At 33.7% G+C, this 21743-nt stretch overlaps 1 protein-coding gene across 2 annotated transcripts; it reads right to left on the bottom strand.

Annotated features, from left to right (window-relative positions):
• Positions 1-17735: 17735 nt before the first annotated feature.
• LOC131064996 (uncharacterized) lies at positions 17736-21462 on the bottom strand. Of its 2 annotated transcripts, XR_009111361.2 has the most exons (4): positions 20413-21462; positions 19254-19598; positions 18280-19024; positions 17736-18077 (listed from the first exon to the last, which is right to left on the bottom strand). XR_009111361.2 is itself a non-coding variant. In XM_057999360.2 (3 exons), the coding sequence occupies exons 1-3, from the start codon at positions 20752-20754 to the stop codon at positions 18413-18415; spliced, it is 1299 nt and encodes a 432-aa protein (XP_057855343.2). In that variant the 5' UTR covers positions 20755-21462; the 3' UTR covers positions 17736-18412. The 2 variants fall into 2 exon arrangements, 1 of the variants encoding a protein (XP_057855343.2); XM_057999360.2 differs by having other exon boundaries at positions 17736-19024.
• Positions 21463-21743: the final 281 nt, after the last annotated feature.

The raw sequence follows: 21743 nt of genomic DNA, 5'->3' as shown, positions 1-21743 counted from the left end.
ATTCAATATGAATATAATTTAATTTTTTTTTATATTTGTAAGGTTTGTAAGCCTATAATCAAAATAATCAAAATTGATACCAATCCATTGTAGAAGTTTCAAGCTTGCCACATCTTGCTTCAAGATAGTAGGAAGCTCAAACTTTAAAAGATTGTGTAGCTAACTCAATTCTTTAGAATCAATTTTTTTTGTTATTATCTTGTTTCATATTATTTATTTATTTTTAAAATCAATAAAAAATCACATTGTTATTAATTTCTTTAAAAAATAACTTTGTTCAAGGTCTTATTGTCATTTTTGACTATTTGTGTACATCACAAATATATAAACTAAATTAAAGAAAATCAATTTAAAAACTATAGCCATGAATAAAAGGAAAAAAATGATCTTAATGTTATAAACCAAATTCAAATTGTAAATATATAGTACTTACTTTTTACGTATATGATTCTATTTTAAGATTAACAATTTTATATTGCATTAGCATTATTATGTCTTAATTATAATATTATTATAATTTTCTTATTGCATTTTACATGTAATATATTATATTTAATTTTTTTTTTAATTTTTTTTATTTAAATTACTTATCTAACATAATCTATATTTGTTTTATTTTTAGTTTCTTATAAAAAATTTAAGATTGATTTACTAAATATGACAATTTTTTAATTAAATCAATATAGTTACAAAAGGAGTAAATATTTTTATCCAAAGCTATGAATCAATGAGGTCACAAATAGGGGACCTCATCCCCAATATAAACTTCAACAATGTTACCCCAACAAGGTTTGAACCTTGGTGGAAAGATTTGAACACCACAACTTAACCATCACATGATACCAGTACTAGCAAATCAATATATGTACCTTGAAAAGTAGATTATAATCATATTTTTCACACATTCTTCTAGATTTCAAAAAAAATTCCATTAGATAACATTTTCTTTGTAAGTACCCAAATGATTTTCTTTTAAAGAAAAGTAATTTATTAAAATTAAAATATTTAAGAAAGAAGACTTCAATTTTTTCTAGGATGAAAGATATTTTTTTTTATCGGTAAACATTTTGTATTAATTTTATAAAAAATAAAGTGTCAGTTACAACATACCATCAAATTCAAAAATGTCTCAGCCAATGAGATAGACTAACCCTACCTTCCTCACCTACTACCCTTCAAGCAATATTCACATTTGAATCTATGAATTCTACCCAAAAAATATCACCACTACAAAAAAAATCGAAGTCAATGCAAAAAGACATAGTATATCAGGAACACAACAAAATTCAATCTCGAAATAGAAATCAGTTGCTTCACTATTCTTCTATTCATCCTCGGTCATCATCTGGCTACGCCACCTCGCCTCGCCTTTGGATCCTTCTAGATGTTTGACCCTTAACTGCTCTTCATCTTCGTGTAGCACAACCCCTACCTTTCCCATGATGTTGCACGTCTCTCCAATAGTTTGCCAACTTGAATTTGAGCTTTTTCAAGTCCATCAACTCATGCAACACTCCCGAAGCAAGTACAACCTCTCAATCAGTCAAATCACGAACAACTCATCACTCTTCCACTGCTTCATGTCTTCTTGCATTTCTATTCTCAAGTGCTTGCCAGAGGATGAAAGGTTGAACATGCGGAGGGTATCCTAGTACAACCACCCAATCACCCAAGACCATAACAAGCCCTTGCCTAGGCTCAAGAAATGTGAGGAGATTATCCAACCCCTTCCTCCATTCTAGCTTCACACACCTCTCCATTATCCTCTTCGCCTCTTGAATGCTATCAAACTCCAGACCCCAAGCACAAAACATGGGCGAGATGTCCATGTTTGAGCGATATTTTTGGTTTGCCATAATAAAATCATAGTGAAGGACTTGACAAACTTGCAGCAGAAAGAAGGGGTCATCTATGGTGAAGGCAATCTTTAGCCTCTCAAGAGTAATTATGCCCCAAAAGGCCATTTGTTTTTTGGAAGCCTTCAAACTAAAATTCACCTCCATTCCCCGAGTCTTTCACCATGTGCCTATCTCAAGTTGTGAATGCCACCTCGACTTGAGGCTCAAAAAGACGATTTTGCACATCTCCCACAACAATAAAGGTGGAAATAAAGGCTCACATACATGAGCCTAGCAGACCATAAATGCGGATCTTCAACAATCCGCCAAATCACTTCCCACCATCCTTCCTAGTAACACGGTAGCCGCCAAATTCAATAGTAATAAATGTGGTGGTCATATCTCTCCAACACATTACTACATCACTATTCATTCTGCCACATCGACCACCATTTTGGACAAGGAGTCTGCCAACACATTTCCTTCCCAATACACATGCGAAATCAGAAGCCTTCTAATTTGTTTCTGATGATTCAAGCCAATTTATCCATCTTCCAAACGTGAGCACCCCCATTGGCAATTGCATTTATCGCAATCTAGGAATCACCTTCCAAATGCAATTGGTCAACCTTGATTTTTTCACCAGATCCACCGCCAACATTGCCACCTGAACTTCTTCTTCATTGTTGGTTCCTATCTCCAATTTTTTTGAATCCAATGCAAGTATATTACCATATGAATCTTGAGCTACACATCCATCTCCCAAGGGTCCTAGATTCCCTCTTGAGGCTCCATCAAAATTAAGCTTCATCCATCCTGGATCCGGTTTAGTTCACTACACTTCCTCTCTACCCATTCTAGGATCAACCCTAATCTGCCCATTAGCGGACACTGAGATGAAAGATATTAAACAATAATCAGTAGTATATATTCAAATATTTTAGCCTTGACTAAACTAAATTGATATTTATTTTAATGCATAAAATCTCTATTACATATAGATCATCTACTTATTCTCTCTTTCAATTTTTTCTTTACTTGTCTCATATTTTTTAAGTTAATTATATATATCAAAATGTAATTATCCAATCTCAATTCAAAAAGAACAATTGAATCCAATCTATTACATCAAAGTTCCATGGCAAAAAGGGGAGGTTTAAAGAGACAAATTAGATATTGTATGGGATAAAAAAGACCTATAACATCATGTCATATTTCCTTCAAGTCAACAAAGAAAATGGATTATCATACATTTACAATGCTAAGAAATGTGATAGAGTAAAGCATGGAACTTTAAAAAGAAACAATTATATAAGTTTGGATTTCATTATACATTTACATTGGTAAGATATATGATAGAGTGGAGTATGGAGCTTTAAAAATAAATAATTTAAACAAATGGTACAAATAGATAATAAGTCAAATTTTATCTAATATTCTTAAATAAAAAAGATAATATTATATTAAGATATGTCAAGACAAGAGAATGTGATCATATATCTAATAGTTATTTGTAATACTATTATGAGTAATTACAAATGTCACTCACAATGACAAGACAAGATGGGGAACTAAAAGGACTAACAATACTCAAAAGTAAAGTTGATATGATGAAATAATTTAATGGGTTGTAGAGATATGTAGATAAAAAAAATTAAATTGTTATTGGATAGGTATTATGTAATGCAATAAAAATTATAAACTCTAAAAAATAAGTTATATTAAAATTCTTATGAAAATTTAAAATTGAAGTACAATAAAAAGTGTAAATCTAAAATTGAATTACAATTAAATAAAAAGGTGTTAGGAGGAATAATCATATCATAGAATCACAATGTCTAAAGATTAAAATGGTAGTAGTAGCTAATATGTGGTAATAGACACATTTAAAGAAAATACGTTAATCTATGTCATCTAATTTTATGGTTCAAATATCTCAATATTAAAGAAAATAAAATGATATAAAATCTCAATAATATTATATCACAAGAAAGAAGAAATGATTATATTATGAGTAAACTTACTTGTTTTTGACATTATATATATATATATATATATATATATATATATATATATATATATATATATTAAAAGAAGAAAGACAACTCAATACAATAAACAAACTATGTTTATTGCAACATGAGAAAATAATATATGTTACATCTCACTTATGCCCTAGTTGTTAATATGCAGTATTTATGCCCTGATACATGTTTGCCCTAGTGCATTTATGATATACTTGCAAGATGTTTAACGTGCCCTTTTCATGTTTAAATGGGATGAATGTGCCCTAGTTTTTCATGCTTTAATTGATTAGTATGTTTAGATGTTTATGCATATGTGAATGATGATAATTATGCTTATAATGATGATTTTATGGACTTTAATTGGTTAATTGATGAATTTACAGTTAACATTGTGACATAATGTTTTACCTTTGTCAATGAATTATGAATTGTCAAAACAGGATGAGATTTTGGATCTAACTGATTTAATTGGCCAAGTGTGTGCAGGAGATCATCGTCCTCCGCAAGGGTATCATTAGGTCGGGAGGTAAAGGAAAGAAATAATTCAATGTCATCTGAAAACCCTAACCTGATTCAAGTAAACTTATGTTTGACCTTGTCAAACCTTGTTAGCCATTGCGTCAAGTAACCTAGATGGTTTGCGCAGAGATTTTAGGGTTCATAACCCTAGGTTTTGCTTCTTTTCGAGGTTATACGTTATTCATATTATTAATTACTATTAATTAATTATTTTATTAATTATGAATCAAATTTTGCAATGACTAATGTTTATATCGTATGTATATTTATATATATGTATGTATATCAAATATATATCTTATGTGAATACATGGGTACGAGAGTACGTATACATGATCATATATGTGCTCCCGAAGTCAGGTATACATAAGATATATATGTCGTATAAATTATATATATGTATATATATTTATATCACATTAATTATCTTGCATAGACAAGGTTTATTATAAATAAATCAATATCTAGTCAATTTTATTTGGCAATTTCAATAAGACAAGTAAATGAAATTAAAGGGGATGCCTTGTCATATAATAAATTTGAAAGCTACTACCTAAGCCACAAAGTGTATTAAGTGGCACATAGAAAGTTAATAAAACAAATATTTCACCCCCCCACCCTCCCCCTTCATGGCATGATTCATTAAACTTTTATATCACTTGGACATGATATATTTTATCGGCTAAGTTATGGAAAGTTTGTTTAAAAAAAAACGTAAGGCATATTAAGCAATATAATTGCACAACCTAGATATATTGGGAAGTATAAACGAATTTGAAGTTAATCCTTTTATCGATATGAAAAGATATAATTCTCTATCAGACATTTGAAATAAAAAGAAAAAGAGAGACTTAATATTTGATCAATACTTCATATGATATCAAAAAGAGGGAAATTGTTTTGAGAAGCAAGCATTTTTTGGCGTGAGCCTAAGAAGCTTCTCTAGGAAGCTCAAAATGTAAAAAAAAAATGTGAGGATGGAGCACGAGGATGGCGTGACTCCTATTTGGTTTGTGAATCCGCCTGGTATTAGGGCATTTTGGCAACAAGGGAAACGCTTTTGGGGGATATTAAGCCCATATGGAAAAGAACGATTAATCATTCTTACTCTTGGCAGTCGTAAAAAGAGGGGTTTGTGCTCTGCAAATTTCATTCTTCTTGTTGGACGTTTCCAGAATAGAGGGTTTGGAGTGTGGGAAGCATTTACGAGACATTCTTCATCTTAATAATATCCAAGTCATGTTACCCTTCTAATACCCTATGATTTTATTCTTTACTCTTTTCATTGTGTCTTAAATTTTGAAATCTTAGTGGGTGAAATGTAGAAATGTATCTATTGTATGTAATTTGCTTAAGGTTTAGAGAATTACTTGGAAATTTGTATGGGGTTAAACCCTTCTGCAGTCTTATAAAGTATATTAGTTACTATTTTCTGCTTAAACAATTATTAATAACTAGCATGATGTTAATCCCACGAATTCTGAGTAGGGTTTTGGGTAGTTTGAAAATAAAAGGAAATATATGTACTACATCTGCCATTTTTCTGCTATTAATTCATAAATAACTCCGTTCTTAGAATTTAAGAAGGGTTTATATATTTTGACTGTATTTTTCTCTTCCATGAGAAGATGTAACAGGTTTGTATATGTATAGATTTGTATAAAGGGGTTTGAATATTTTGCAAAATAAAAAGGAATTTATATCCTAATTTTTGTTATAGTTGTTGTTAACTCCTTGAACAACTAAACCTTTGTTTCCTTCATAAAATTTGTGGATAATTTGTAATTATCTAGGTTTTATAATAGAACTTTTGGCTCAGCTTTTATATCTAGGCCTGGATGTAAAATTATACTCTCACTGTTCTAATCTTTAGACTGTAGTAGCAATCTTCTTGGAATTTGAGTTAATTTATTTAGAAACCTTGAATAAGGGCAGTTGTTAAGTTTGTTTTAAGCAAATTAAGCTCTAATTCTGAGGTATCTGAAAATACTTAACGTACATGTGAAGGTGTGGGTATAGGTGTATACTTGTACATGTACATTGACATATACCGGTAAGTATATATCAATATGGTTTATAACTGGTTATACTTAACGTGTATGTGAAAGTATTTGTACATGTACATTAACATGTACTGGTAAGTATATATCAGCATGTACAGGGTGAACTGGTAAAGATTTATAACCTTACCTCACAGTTAAGGAAGGGTGCTCTTCCTTTGACCTGAATAAGAAGATTCCTTACCTCTTAAATGAGCATTCCAAATTTATCTAGGACTGAAATACATTAAACACCAGTATCAGGTGATCTTTCTAATTGAGATTACCATCTCTAGTTAATGAAATTAACTAATACCCTAGCCTAGGAAGAAAGAGGGTAGAAGGGCACCGTTGTACTTTCGATGCAGCTAGCATCACCATTGAGAGATTACTCTCAAGATGCCTAGGACAACAGAGTCATGTCAGGCAAAGTTTATATTCCATACTTATGAGTTGGATGTACAACTAGCGGTTCTTATGCCCCCTATTTTCCCATGCCAGGGATTTAGTTGAACCATCACAAATAATTACAATCTTTAATGAGGAGAAATAAATAGTAACTTTAAAAGTACTAGAGCTGATAACAAATGAGGATTTAAACATACATATGGTCATAGTTCCTATATGAGTTCAATTGAACTCATCTTACCTTAATCCATGTCGATAAGGGTGTGATCATTGACAACACGTTAATTCATGCTTGCAATTTAAAACCTTGGCCAAGGTGGTGTTGCATAATGCATGCATTCGTCTAATCATTGGTACCAGATACACCTCTAGTCAGAAGTGTCATACTAGTAGGGAGTTACCCTTAGTACAATGATCGACTAATGCATGTAGGTCCTAACACCAATTCTCAGATGGCATTGAGTTCCACTTCTCGTTACCTCCTTGCGAAGGGATAGGCCAATCCAGTTGGATATGGCACGAGGGACTAGATAGTCTGTGGTTGGGCGGAAAAGCACCTTGATGATACTTTTCCTCCTCATTGGTATCTTGATAAAATTATGAAGTTCAGAATGTTAGCATCAGTTGAAATGTACTCTGTGAACCCTCTCTCTCTTTCATTTAATGCAATGTTGTTTATTTCCTTATTTTACCTATATGTTTGATTTAGTTCAATGTAATTACTTCTAGTCATTGTTATCTTTTGTTAAAAAAAATCTCTTCCTTTATGTTAAGTTTGAAATTGATCATGCTAATGGTTATATTTGTAACGGTTAGTTTCGTTTTTCCAAGTTATATTTTGTATAAATGCTTCGGTTAAATTTATGCATGTTACAATATAGATAGTTTCATCTCTCTTAAATGGCTTCAAGGAAAGAGATTGTAAATCATTAATAATTGGTGTTTTGAGATCTTATCATATCTAATCTTGCTAGAAGAAAAAACCAATGAAGAATCTTACTACATCGACATTTTAATTTTGAACTAAATTAGTTAAGAGAAATTTTTGATAAAAAATTAGAGTACAAAGAATATTATATAAGTGCCCCTATGCCTAAGATGTACCAATCGAACAACAAATTAAAATATAGAAAATAATTTTAAAGATATTACAAGAAATAAATTTCAAAAACATATTCAAAGAAAATAAAACATGAAAGACAAATATGAAACTCATAAATCTAATAGATAAGAGACACCAATAAGATCCATACTAGAAAACAACAAGCATGGTATATGGTAAAAACTAGAATTTTGAACTTGAAAAACAAGATCAAAAGATATTTGAAGCAATTATAGCTTGATTACTTTTTCATTTTTTTTTTTGAAAAATGTATATATTAATAAAGAAATAATTTACAATAGAGATGTAGCACTTTGAAAGGACATATTATGTTTGACTACAACTACAACAAGGTATTCCAATGTTGAGCATATCACTCAAGTGAAACAATACGTGCAAATTGCAATTTACAATTATCATTTTCTCCGAGTGTATCAAGCACAAGCTCCTTTGCAAAGAATTTTGTATTTTTGAGTAGGGATCGATTGTGATCTTTAGAAATAGTGACTAGTTAGGACTTAACTTGATAAATTTATGTCTTGAGCTTGACATTGTAGTTGATTTTCTCTTTCAAGGCTTTATCTAGAGAGGATTGTTTTAAGATAATACAAGAAAATAAACCGTCCATAATTACTTCTATAAGAGGGAATGCATTAGAGAAAACAACTTTGCATCTTAACATCTAAATATATAACAAAATTCATTGAGAAAATTCATGGTCCAGGCACTTTTGAATATATAATAAAATTCATTGAGAAAATTCATGGTCGAGGCTACCAAAAGTGCTTGAAAATTAGAATATATCATTTGAGGGTGTGTCTTTTTAGAAGGATCCTATTTAATGCCACCTTCCTTTGGCCCCACCAATTTTTTATTTTTTTTAAAGCGAAATTAAAGAATGAAACCTAACCTTATTATTTGAATGTGGTTTACCATTGGATTATATGTATATTTGGCATGTGTTAATGTCTATATGTTTTATGGTCTTTAAAGTGTTACTTAGAATTCAGGTATTATATTCATATATTTGATTTTTTTGTTTTTGTTTTTCTTGGTAATCGCTTTTGACTGGAGGTTTGAGCCAGTGGGGGTCACAGTAATGGGAGACCCCCTCCCCAAGATTATAGCTAAGGTATTAACACCTCTGTGGATTTGTCTCTTGCGGCTGTAGCACACCTTTCCTATCTTCCACCAATCCTTATCACTCCAAGCATCATCACCCTTATCACTCCATGCGCATCACACCTTATCTCTCCACGCGCTCCCTTATCACTCCAATCTCCTTTATCTCTCCATGTGTCTATCCCTTATCTCTTTGTTGCTCCACCTTATCACTCCAACCCATCGTGATGCATGGTTTGTCCATCGTCCGCCACCCATTGCCAGGATTGAGGCATCACCTCATAGAGTCAATTATTTTGTCATTCTATGTCAGCATAGGGGAGCCACTGCCAAGTCAACATAGGATATTAGGCATTAACACCCATCTTTCTGCTTGCACCTTTAGACCACCAACTGAACACTTTTGCTGACAGCACACCACCAAAAAATGTGAGGATAAGACCTGCAAGAGAACAAGCAAGTCAGAAGACTTGAACTTAGAACCTTCGTATTAACACGGAGTTGCAACACCGTTGCACTGTGGGGTCATCCCATTTATATATTAGTTTATTGAATTAATAGTGTGGTCTATTTTAATGGCATATACTTAGAGTGGTGTCTCGAGAAAGATAATGACTATCACTATATCAATTATATTCAAGTTTAATATTGTTTACTAAGTGATACTTTTCCTTTTGGTGTTTCTTGATATCTCTATATATAAGTGTGTTTTGTTATGCCCATGAATCTTATTATTTGATTAATTGTGTACTTATTTATTAATATAATGAATAATTTTCCAAATAGTTATGAGAAATCATGGTAGAGAAGAAATCATGGTTGTAATGAATAAATGCAATAGAAAATCTCATGGCTAAAAATGTACCTTCATTGATGGCATTGAAAGATCTTTTATTCTAGGTATTTTGTTTATTTTAAACCCATTGTGTATGTTTTAACACCATTGATAAAACAATAATGAAGGTAATGACAAAAAGAACCAAAATAATCATGAACTACATTATCCATGCAAAAAGGGAGGTTTGAAAATGAAAAATAATTGTTTGGTGGGATATAAATTACCCACAAGATCATATCACAATCCTTCAAGTCAACAAACAAACAAATTGATGATCATATTGGCAAGACATGTCATAGAGTGGAGATTATAGATCCATAAAGAAGAAACTATAATTTTTTGGATTCTTAAACAATTGATACAATGGGTGATATATTGTGTATCTAATCCAAAAGAATTAGTACTCTTCAATGATATCCTTAATATTTTTCCAAGATATATCAAGATAAGAGGATGTGATCACAAGTCTCAATACTTATTTACAATACTAGTTGAATTAATAGCAAGATCACTCATAGCAACAACACAAGAAAGGCAACTAAAAGGAATAAAATTAATCAAGAGTATACTAACTACAACATCAACAAAGTTGATGGTAAAATAATTTTAAGGACGATAGATATGTATTTCTAGATGAATTTAAATGACTATTAAATATAAATTATGTAATGCAAGAAAACTTATAGACTAAAAAGCATATTTTTATTCAATTTAATCCTAATAAGGCAAACTCTTTTAATTGAATATATAGGCTTTGATATTGTAAAAGCACCAAAAATATATTTTTGTAATCTTCTATTCACATGAGTGTTGACAAAATGATTATTGGATAACTTTATTAGCATTTTTCAATCAAGTCACATATTGGAAAATGACTAGGGTGTGGGAAGAATGCTTATTATGAAAATTTTTCTCTACACTACCAATTGATATGCAATTAATGATAAATTTGTAATTGGCAAAATAACAAAATTCTTAAATAAAATAAAGAACCACAATATATAGTAATGTCAGGAAATAACAAAACAAAAATCTTACGACATAATGAATAATTTTGCATTCAAGTAAATTAATTAAACTAGGTGGTAGGATTTACCTATATTTATACATCTTTAAAAAGTTATAGAATGAAAAAATGACCCATTAAGGCTCAAACTTCAATAGCAATTAAAATAAATTTTGCATGTGTTTATGTAAAAAAGCTTCATATAAAAGTATAAATAACTTAATCATATAAAACACTTATTGATAACTCAAAGATACATGTCAAGATTGTGTTCCCACTCTAATATCCCTCCTAATAATATCTTGTAGAGTGAAAAAAGTATAGAATCATCAAGTCAAATTGTAGAATCTTGGGCTAAAGTAAAAAGTAAATGTAGGCTTTTTAATCAAGATCTTAAGTCTTTGTAGATAATTGTTGATTTTGGCTAGAGACGCTTTACGTTATTAGGTCTAATAGGCCTTGGTGAAAAGATTAGAAATAGAATCTTGATATTCTACTTCATATAACTTCAAACCTCACAAAGGATATATGTGGCTTTCTCTACATTTGTCCATGGTTCAAAACCTTAATAATAGATAGGATTTATAGTTCATAGATAGCATATAGAACAAAAGATTTTAAACTATTTGGTTGGTCATTCTTGAGCCTAATCTTTCTCGCTACGATTGGCCTATTATCTACTAGTTTCTTCCCATGTGAATGTGTTTGATCCATCTAGACATTAAACCAATCCTCATTATCGGTTTTGTGGATGTAATGAAACCCTAAAAGAAACTCTTTTAGATTTGCCCCAAAGCCCAAGCTACATGGAATTAGATTCCTATTTTTTTTCCTTTTCAAGCTTGAGCCTTTTTCTTGGCATATGATTTCTTTAGGTAATTGACCTAGATTTTTTCTAGACTCACCCAAATATGACATGCTTTCAAAGTGGAATTTTTAACAACATTTAGAAAGATATAGATTTGATTCTTATTATCTAGATCCTCTATTAAAATTCAATTTTTAATTTATACTCAATTCACCATCTACTTTGATGTTCTTTTCCAAATTGAAGTGAAAGCCAACAAGGTTGCTCATTTGAAGGTGTTGCTTGAACATCAAGGAAGTGATCCCTAAATTGTCTTTTAGGGGCATTGATGAGGATGTAGTTACAATTCTTGTCATTATAGGCACGATTTTCTCTTCCACCTTAAGATAGAGCTCATGGATGGTCTTAGCACACGTACACACCCTCTATCACCTCTCAACCCCATAGTAAGGGTTCTTTTTGCTAGCTAGGAATGTCAATTTCCAAGATTAGCACTGGCTATTTCTCTTGTAAGGAATCCTAATCATTTATATGGTAATCAAGAATAAGCTAATAAAGATGTTATTGTTATGAATTGGGAATCTATTTATGTAAATCAAGATCTCTCAAGTGGATGGAATAAACCTACGGATCATGATCCACCATCACCTCCTAGCGTTATAACTCTTGTTGTGTAGTTGGTGGTTAATCCATGACTTTGTCTCTTTAATTGTCGTTCTAAGCAATCCCTAGTTTGGAATTTAGGATATGATTCCTTTCCACCAATTTTTTTGTGAATGTGGTGTACAATGTCTTTTATTCATTATAAATAAATAAATTAGGTCTTAACATCACCCCAATGAAGATTTCTAGTCTTCTCCCTCACAACTATAGTCTTCTCTAGTGGTCGGTGATTTACTTAGTGTTCGTGTTGCCCCCCATTCGTTGGTTGTTGATCTTCCAATTGGGGGGTCACCTCTTGCATCCCCCAATATTGGGGGATGGATGATTGTATTGTTTGAACAATTATTCTTCGAAGGAGGAAAGGTCCTTCTCCTTCTCCCCTTACTCTTTTGGGGTTAGTGAAAGAAAATTATGTTATATAGGTTCAGGACCCTTGTCTCCCACCAGTTCCCAACTTCAGTCAAAAGCTCCCTCTCTCTACCCCTTCTTCTTAATCTCACCACTCGTGAGATTTGCTCCTTTTAACTTGATGGTTGTTTTGTAATGGATTTGGACCCTTTTCATGCTAATCTAATAAAAAATTCCCCCCTAATGATGATGTCTAATATCTCTAACTCTCACACTAGAGATCTTCACATTAACAAGGTGTTTTATCAATTTGTTTGCAAGTTGATTATTAATCATAATAATTACAAATTCTAGTGTCACCTCTAAAATGACTTTTCTTGAAAGGGATAAATGATTGTTAGGGATTTTAATTATGTTTCCAAAGAAAAGATTGTTTCTTGTGTAAAATACTAAGCTATATAGAAACTGTCCTGAGTGCATTGTCTCTTGTATTGCATTCACTACCACTAAAAAATATGCCTTAATATTCATGTGATGAATAGCTTCCCTCTTCTTTTAGGAGAAAAAAAAAGAAAGTTCAAACCAAGATGAAAGATATTTATGAATGGAATTTCATTCATCCAATTCTTCTTTCCAATTTGCATTCCTTTGGGTCACCAAGGAATTTTTTAGTGTATATATGTCATCATTATGCTATCTTTGATAATGTAATGTCCCGAGGTTGTTTTTATATTCTCTAGAGGTGTCCAAATTGTCAAATATTTGATAAATTTTCTTTACCCAAAAATAAAATTGTCATACATGTACATGCACATGCATATACATGTATGCATATATATTATCTTCACCTTTCCTTTACTTAAATGAATTTGTTTCCTACAACCAATTATACTTATAAAGATCTTCGTCATCTACCCTTACTTTGTAACAAGAAGTACAATACAATAAAATACATGATATTTCCTTCCTCAATCATAATCACCCAACAAAAATAAATATATCATACAAAGATCTCTGACCGCCGCCGCCTCCTCATACTATTTGACACTCTACCTAAAACAAAAGACCCTTCACTATGACCTAGGTAATCCTAAATCCTATAAGCCATCAATCCTTAATCCTATAAATCATCAATGCTCAACAGTGCAGAATCCATGGTTCAGTGGTCAATAAATAATGTTCGGTCTTGTAGACATTAAAATTGTCTTCTTCTTCTATACCACAGAATTGTCAACCCACCCAATAGTCTTTAACATATTAAAAAGGGCCGATATTTTTTTGCTCAATATGGAAATGAAGCTCATGGGTGAAAAAAATTCCTTGTACCTAATTCTCTAGATTGCAGTAGGAATCATTATTCTCCTCGACGGAATATTTGAAAGGAAGCATGAAGAAATTAGGTACAGAAAAAAGGCTAAACAAAGAAAACTTAAAAGAAACGTGAAAATGGACAGAGATAGTATAAGGGAAACAAAGACAAGAGGATTCATCTAGAAATCTCTACGAAGAACAAAAAAAATTCAAAAACCCAATTCAAATTGATGACAACGTACCTAATAAAACAAGAGGAAAAATATGTGCATTTTAGTTATTTTATGCACCCAAACGACAAGAAACAAGATTGAGCCAGAACCTAGAATATCCACAAATGTTTTGACAAAATATTGCAATCCCCAAGATTCTTCAGATTTGGAAGAATGAAGAAATAAATTAAATTAAATTTATTGCAGAACAATGAGTCTGAAATCAGGTGTATGTCACGTGTTGACCTGCATGGGGTCTGCACTTCAAAACATCATAGCCTGCAGGTCACATGGAGCTTTTACTCAGTCTGCTTGTCCTAAAGGATTTTTTTATTTAGTTTCTGATTAGGTGGCATTATTAGATCATAAGATTTTTCTCTTTTCACGGATATCCTGTGAAGTGTGTTATGATAATAACTTGAATGGATATGGGCTATATACTTGGGTTGGTGGCTGACAGTGACATTATGGTTAGTTATATAATCTTAACCAACTTTGAATACTGCAGGGTGGTTGAAAGTGTTTCAGGCCCTTGTACATTAACTGTGGGAACATTCTCTCTTTAAGTTTCCTTAAAGAACACTTTTTCAAATTCGTCACTGAAGTCACGCAACTTTTGGTCTATTTGGATTTTTTTAAAAACTTCTACTTTACTATGCCCAATCAGATTTGGGCCATACCTGAAATTCACTTACACCCACATGCATTATGCAAAATCCACACTCCAGTCGAGCTAGGAACAACTCATGCATTTGCCCAGTTTCGAACACATTCCATTGATAAACTACTTAATTAATGAAAACAAAGAGAAAACTGAGGTAACATGCATGATTTATTAAGCCCCACAGTGCATTTCTGTTTGCCTTTAGATTGTAGTGGACTACAACATATGCAGTGGATTTTTTATGGCTAGTGAGCTTTTTCCACAGGTAGTGTCAAGTTTTGGGTTAACGGCTATTCAGCCATCAGAATGCACCATGGCATTCGTGGATGGATGCTCTATAACTGGAGTTTTGACTTCTCATCAATAAGGATAATTTTTTAGCATATTCACCATACAATCGCCTCAAATGAATAGCACAGCAGTCTTCACTGATGTGAAGTCAAAACTTCAATTATGTAGCATCCAGCCATTGGTACAATGGTGCATCCTGATGACTGGATAGCAATTTCTGATGGAAATGGTTTTGTGGAAGTTAAGTGCCCAAGGATTTTAAGTATAGATACATGCATGAAAAATTTTATGATCTATTGATGCATTAGGTTATTGTCAGGAACATATCTAATTTACTCAATTAAAAGTTCAGTAACATATCTAATTTACTCAATTAAATTTTAAAAGTTCATTATTTTCTTGGTTTCAGTACAGCCCGGTTCGGCATAGTTTTTTTAGCATAATTTGCATTGAATGTGCAAAACTAAATTAAAAATCACAACTGATAATCTGATAATTCAATTGAAAGCAAGTAAAGTCGTGCATCCAAGTCCTCTAATTGTTATGAACAAGGGAAATTGTGCATCCAAGTCCTCTAAATATTGAGAGCAAGTAAAGTTGTGCATCCAAAGTCCTCTCATTGTTGAGAACAAGGAAAGTTGTGCCTCCAACTCCTCTCATCATTGAGAGCGAGTAAAGTTGTGCATCCAAGGCCTCCAATTATTGAGACCCACAGAAGCATCCAAGTCCACTCATTAGTGAGACAACGGATAATCATCTAACAGAAGCATCCATGTCAAGATGTTTTGGTACTGCAACCCACTGCTTCATCATCCCAATCCTATAGTCTACTTGTTTGTGTGAGGGGAGGTGCAGGATGGAATGCACATACACCCAACTTATTTTGAATTGCAATTCTTCATGTAAGCTCTTTACCTTTCCAACCACCTATCTATTACTCCTTGAGGTCTGGGAATAGCTAGGGCACATTATTTGAAATTAAAAAAGTAAACACTTGCAGCTTTGGGCAATGATTAGAAATAGAGTTCTTGATGAATGAAGAATGAGATGCGTTTTGTTTTTTTTCCTTATCTTGTGTTGTTAGCCACTAAATTCACTTTCTAGGATTCAATTTTTTTATTTACCAGGCCAAAAACCCAAAGGACCAGAGAGAGCCTTGGCCAAACCCAATCTTAGGTTACAAGATAGGCTTGGCTGAAACCAATAAAAATTTTACTAAGTTCCATGAAAACTTATGTTTTAACTTTTAACCTTGGTGTTTCAGTTTTGGTGTTACAGCTTACCAATGTTTTGGGGGTCCATACTCTGGGTAACCTTCCCTCATCGCAAGCCCCAGTTTTATGGACTTCACACACAATGTTATGTAGTGGATGGTCAAGACATCAATCTACCATTACTTACTATATATGTGATATGACTAATGGAGTACTGTTGTCGGAGGAGTTCTTCAATCTTGTGGAATTTGGATCAAGTGCTCCTCCAATGTTCGAGCCTTGTCACCCACGCACTCATCTAAAGTTGGCTTTCAGACAAAGCAAACATAACAGTGCAACACATTGGTACAAAGATCCAAGAAAGGAAGTAGCTTAATGCTAGTAGACCACTTGCCAGTGTGTGGCCCTTGGTTCAAGTCCTGGCTTGTCTAGTTTTTTCCAACATGACTGTGAAAGACAAATCTGCCCACAGAACTCACAGGCTCGGCAGGGCCACCCAATAAAAAACACTAACAACAAAGATACTCACATATACACACTCTTGACTCATTTTATATCCCTCTACAGTCCACCAATGGACACCAATGATTACATTTTGGAGGACCAACATGCTTTAGTAGTGCATGCCAACCAGTCATCCATGAGCCTCAGGGTAATCAGAAGTAGCTAACAAACTGCATACAAAGACTTCTCTCCTTTTTTTGGTTTCTTTTTATACCTTATTTAGGTCTCCCCTGACTTTTGAATCTTTGATTGACACTATCTTGATCAAAAACAAAAAATTGTCCTAACCTCAGCTAGAATAATAGGTGCGCTTGCCAAGAGTAACTAAAATTAGTATGCATTATTACACGAAGTCAATAGAAATGTGATCCAGAGTGCTGCTAATGATTTAATATTTATGCATGATATGGTGCTGCTACAGATCTAATATTTGAGAATAATATGCTGCTGCTAAAAGGTTAAAAATTAAAAACTGCAAAGATACCATAGTTCATAAATGGGTCAATTGATACATATGACCTCAAACGAGGATTAAAGACACCTAATATGCATTTCATATAGCAATATGTCATATACCTGCTTTTGAAAAAAACCATCCTCACAAGACTTCTTTATGGGAATCTCCATACAAGATAGCCAAACAAAATATTTGTGATTCTAATTCATGTTTCTTTTGAGTCTTAAACAGCTCATAGGATTAAACAGAATATAAATACTACTACGGAGTCCTTTCAGAAATGAATTCCCTCGTTAAGGGGTTAAAGGATTAATATAAAATTCTCTTCCTTACAATCTTTCCATTCATTTTATGAAACTGTTACTGAATATCAAAGTCCCAACTCAAAAGGGAACAGTGACCGAGACATTGGTATAAGTGATCACAGAACTAAATTGATATAAGCTTACTCAAAAGCACTTCATGTACAAATCCACATATATAGCATAGTACAAACACTGAACTATTAAATAATGTTCTCCACCTCAAAGAAACAATCCTAGCACAGCCCAGTATAACGTAAACAGATACTATTCACACCTTAAAGGATGCCCCATAAGCTTTTTTAGCTCAAATGCATCCTTCAGGAATCAATCACAAGTGAACAATCTTTCTTCTACTTTTCTTGAATTAGTCTCCTCCAATTTTGCAATGCTCAGCATCAATCCTGCATGTAAACTCTGTAGATATCAGCTATGATCAAAGAAAATCTTCCATCCACCACATTTGAAAAAGAACCTGAAAAACATCCTCTTGCCCTTAAGGACTGAATACATAAGGTCTGAAACACTGCCACTGTAAGATTTTGACGCTGAAATCAAAAAATACATCCATACTCAAGTAAAGGATCTAGTTGACACATATTTTACCTTAATTAAATGCAAGCTTTCTTTTATTCAAGCTGTATGTGATGAAAACAATGTCAAATGATTTCAAATTTCAATTGGTCCCCGGAAGAGACTTCCACATCAGATCAAAATCTTGATAAGTTGAAACATTAGGTTATACTTCTACTCTCCAAATTATATTATCAAGATTTTCCTGAGATTTTTCCAAAGCTGCCACCTTTGATCTATTTCCGACAATTTGTTTACCTCTGTCTTCATGAGGAAGCTCATAGGTGTCACTGACTGAACCATTTCTGATGTCAGCAGGAGGTATAAAACAATCCATGGATAGTCCAGGAACATTGAAGGCAACTTCATCAATTGTCCACTCTTCTTCCATTCGAGTCTTTGTGTGGCTCATTGCAATCTCTCCAAATCTGAATAGAGTAGCAATAGTCCGGCCTGAATGGGCAATCATGACACCATCTACAAGTCTGTAATCCTCAAGGAATGAATTTATAGTTGTTTCCCAGTAAATCGAATCACCTCCAGTGGATTGAATACGAGTGAGATGAGAATCTTCCATGTGAACCAAAAGTCCACTTCTCTGGCTAAAGTGACCGAAGAGAACATGCCTAATAATGTCCACAGGGCCATCACTTCTTGCTGCCAATATTTTAGGATCTACAGTGAGCTTGAGAGTGAAGCATTCTTCTCCATTAATTTTCTTCTCACCAATGCATTTTGCATCAGAAAACATAGTTGCAGTTGATCTTGGATCCAAGCCCTGCACAAGTAACACCAACTTATAAAAAAGTAATGGGAAATATCTTTTTCAAAAAAACCCACAAAATATCCTCCAAACGTTAAAAATAAATTGGACATACCTCCACAATAACTCTTATAAGGGAAGAAATAAAAATGATGCAGATTACCTAACTTCTTCATAAGTATCATAGCTCATTACTTCTGCACAATTTACTAAAGGAAATGAGACAACAGGGTAGAAGTTTAACCTGAAGAACTCGGCGCAATGGCCTAATTGGACCTTTGGCTGCATGGGCACCAAGCCAAGGAGTGTGCCTCCATACAAGCTTTCCATTGCTTCCTGCGTAGACTTTGTTGCCTGCAACTACAAGCTCTACATACCACATATCTGGCATCATCTGCCACAGAACAAAACCCCCTGTCTCGGCTGCCTTGGAAGGATTCTTTGTTTTTGTCACTTTGGTGGCTGTCTCATACTCTGACGTTAGCATCTTCACTCGGCCCATTGCATAAGAATTCCGAAATGAACATTGAGACCTGGCTCCTGAAGCTGCTATATACTGCTGTAAAATATACTGTGCAGAGGATGCTTCCTACAGAGAAATGCTCACACTGATGAACCTTACCAAACAAAAGCTAATCTAAGTACAGAAAAGCGCCTGGAGCCTGACATAAAACCCACAACTAGTACTCTTCATGCTAACAGAAAACATTATTCAGATCAGACAATAACCTATCTAAGGGAATCAATAGAACAAAAAGCACAGATCTTCGTCTTGTTTGAACCCATGCGGAAGCCAATCGAGCGCATATATGGTAAAACAGTCATGTTGAATCAAGAAATGAAATCTCCCCCAGAATTCATGATCTTAAATGAAAACTACCAAAGGACGGATCAATATAAAAGGAAGACATTAACTTATTACATTTCCACATGTCAAGAAGCCAGTCTAGATCTCGCACCGATAAATAGTACATACGAAGGCAAAACTCATACCAAATGATAAAAGGCAACCTAAGAAAAAAACCTTATTTGGCCTGCATACATGTAAAAGCCATTGTAGGCCTGCAATTGTAAAAAAACCGTTTAAAAGTGAAACCCGCCTAAGTAATGCGTACTTAAACAAAATACCCATAATCTGAACTGTATACAAGCAGAAAGGTTCTACAACTGCAGTGATAAGAAATTACATCCAAACTATGAAACCCTGTATAACAGAATGTGCTCCCCTTACACAAGTTATCTAGGGAGGTAAACGCGCAGCAGAATTGATGCATGCATGGGCTATAAAAATATTTCTGAAACTATTGTATAACTTGAAAAACAAAAGAAGGCAAATTGATTGACCATGCATGCAAGAAGTGTAGCATAAACTTTAAAGAGGAAGAAAGGAGAAGTATTCTTACGATGGGATTCTCCTTGATGGAGAGATGGGGAATATGACTATTGCTAACAGTCACAGGGGCCAGAGGAGTACCCAACACTCCCAAGAGAAGATGAAGATCAGAACGCTTGTACCCAGATGCTGATGAAGCTGAAGTACCTTTTACTGAAAGTTGGTTTTTCATCCAATGCTGCAATCCACTCCTTCCCTCCTTTTTTCCTGCATTATTCTCAAAGCTCTCTGGTTCAGGACCTTCCATAAGAGGAGCCAATGTCTCGCCTCTGGGGCTTCCAGACCTTGTACCAGCAATCTCTGGATGTTGTTTTCTTCTGATCATCATCAAGAAATCATCCCATGAATTCATATTGCTTTGTGAATCAGATTGTGACTTGGGTTTGGTCCTAGTTTTCCTCTGCTCTTGCAAAAGCAGAGATTTGGACAAATCCAAGCGAGCCTAATGCAATTACCCTTCAAATCTCAAAGGATGATACTTTCTTTGACAACACAGGCTACAAATCCCTATGAATCCTCTTGTCTTGAACTATACAATCGCTCCTGGTTCCCATACCAATCCAACTCATCAAAACAAAAGTGTTATGCTTATTGCTTCTAAATATAGAAATTCCCAACCACCATGTTTTCGTTTTCTTCCTGCAAGCACCCAAGGCAATAGAAATGCAAGTTACTTTGAACTGTAACTCAAACCATCCATATCATAACATTCTGCTCACAACCAGAGAATATCAATACCATCACCATTCCAACAAAACATTTGTACTCCATCATATACAAAAGCAGTTATGATCCTTTCAAACTATGACAGGGCTGTAAAAACACGATTTCTTAGAGAAAAGATCAGCCTTCAATAAGGGTATATGTTAGAGCACTCATGCAGGCATGGCAGTTGCAGAGAGGAATACAAGACATGGGAGTCGGTATTAGAGGTGAAGGATCATCCAAGGGAAGAGAGAGCTTCTTTCCCGGGAGAAGTACATGGGAAAGCTGCCACAAATAGGTCATGGGTGTATATACCATTCCCCGAGTACACCGGTATCCTCGTTGAAATGATGCAAATCATAATATTATTTATACCCATAAAGTGTAGAGAGCATACGAAAGGAAGGATTTAATCAAGGAGGCCCCATATAAATGCTTCAGGGTGTTGTTTTGTAGGATCCATCTAAGTCAGCATTCCATATAGAGATGGTGGGTAACACACTCATTTTGAAAAAAGTCAATCCATTGGTAAAGGAAGGCCTTTGGTCTCACTAGGACCATTTTTTTATATCTATTGTGCGTTTATTTTGAAAGGTTACACATTATCTATGACACAAAAACCTGGGTTTATAGTGT

The sequence above is a fragment of the Cryptomeria japonica genome, chromosome 6 (genome assembly GCF_030272615.1).
Source record: "Cryptomeria japonica chromosome 6, Sugi_1.0, whole genome shotgun sequence".
NCBI classification, from domain to species: Eukaryota; Viridiplantae; Streptophyta; class Pinopsida; order Cupressales; family Cupressaceae; genus Cryptomeria; species Cryptomeria japonica.
The sequence above is the reverse complement of the archived record's forward strand: the minus strand, read 5'-3'. Positions and strand labels throughout refer to the sequence as shown.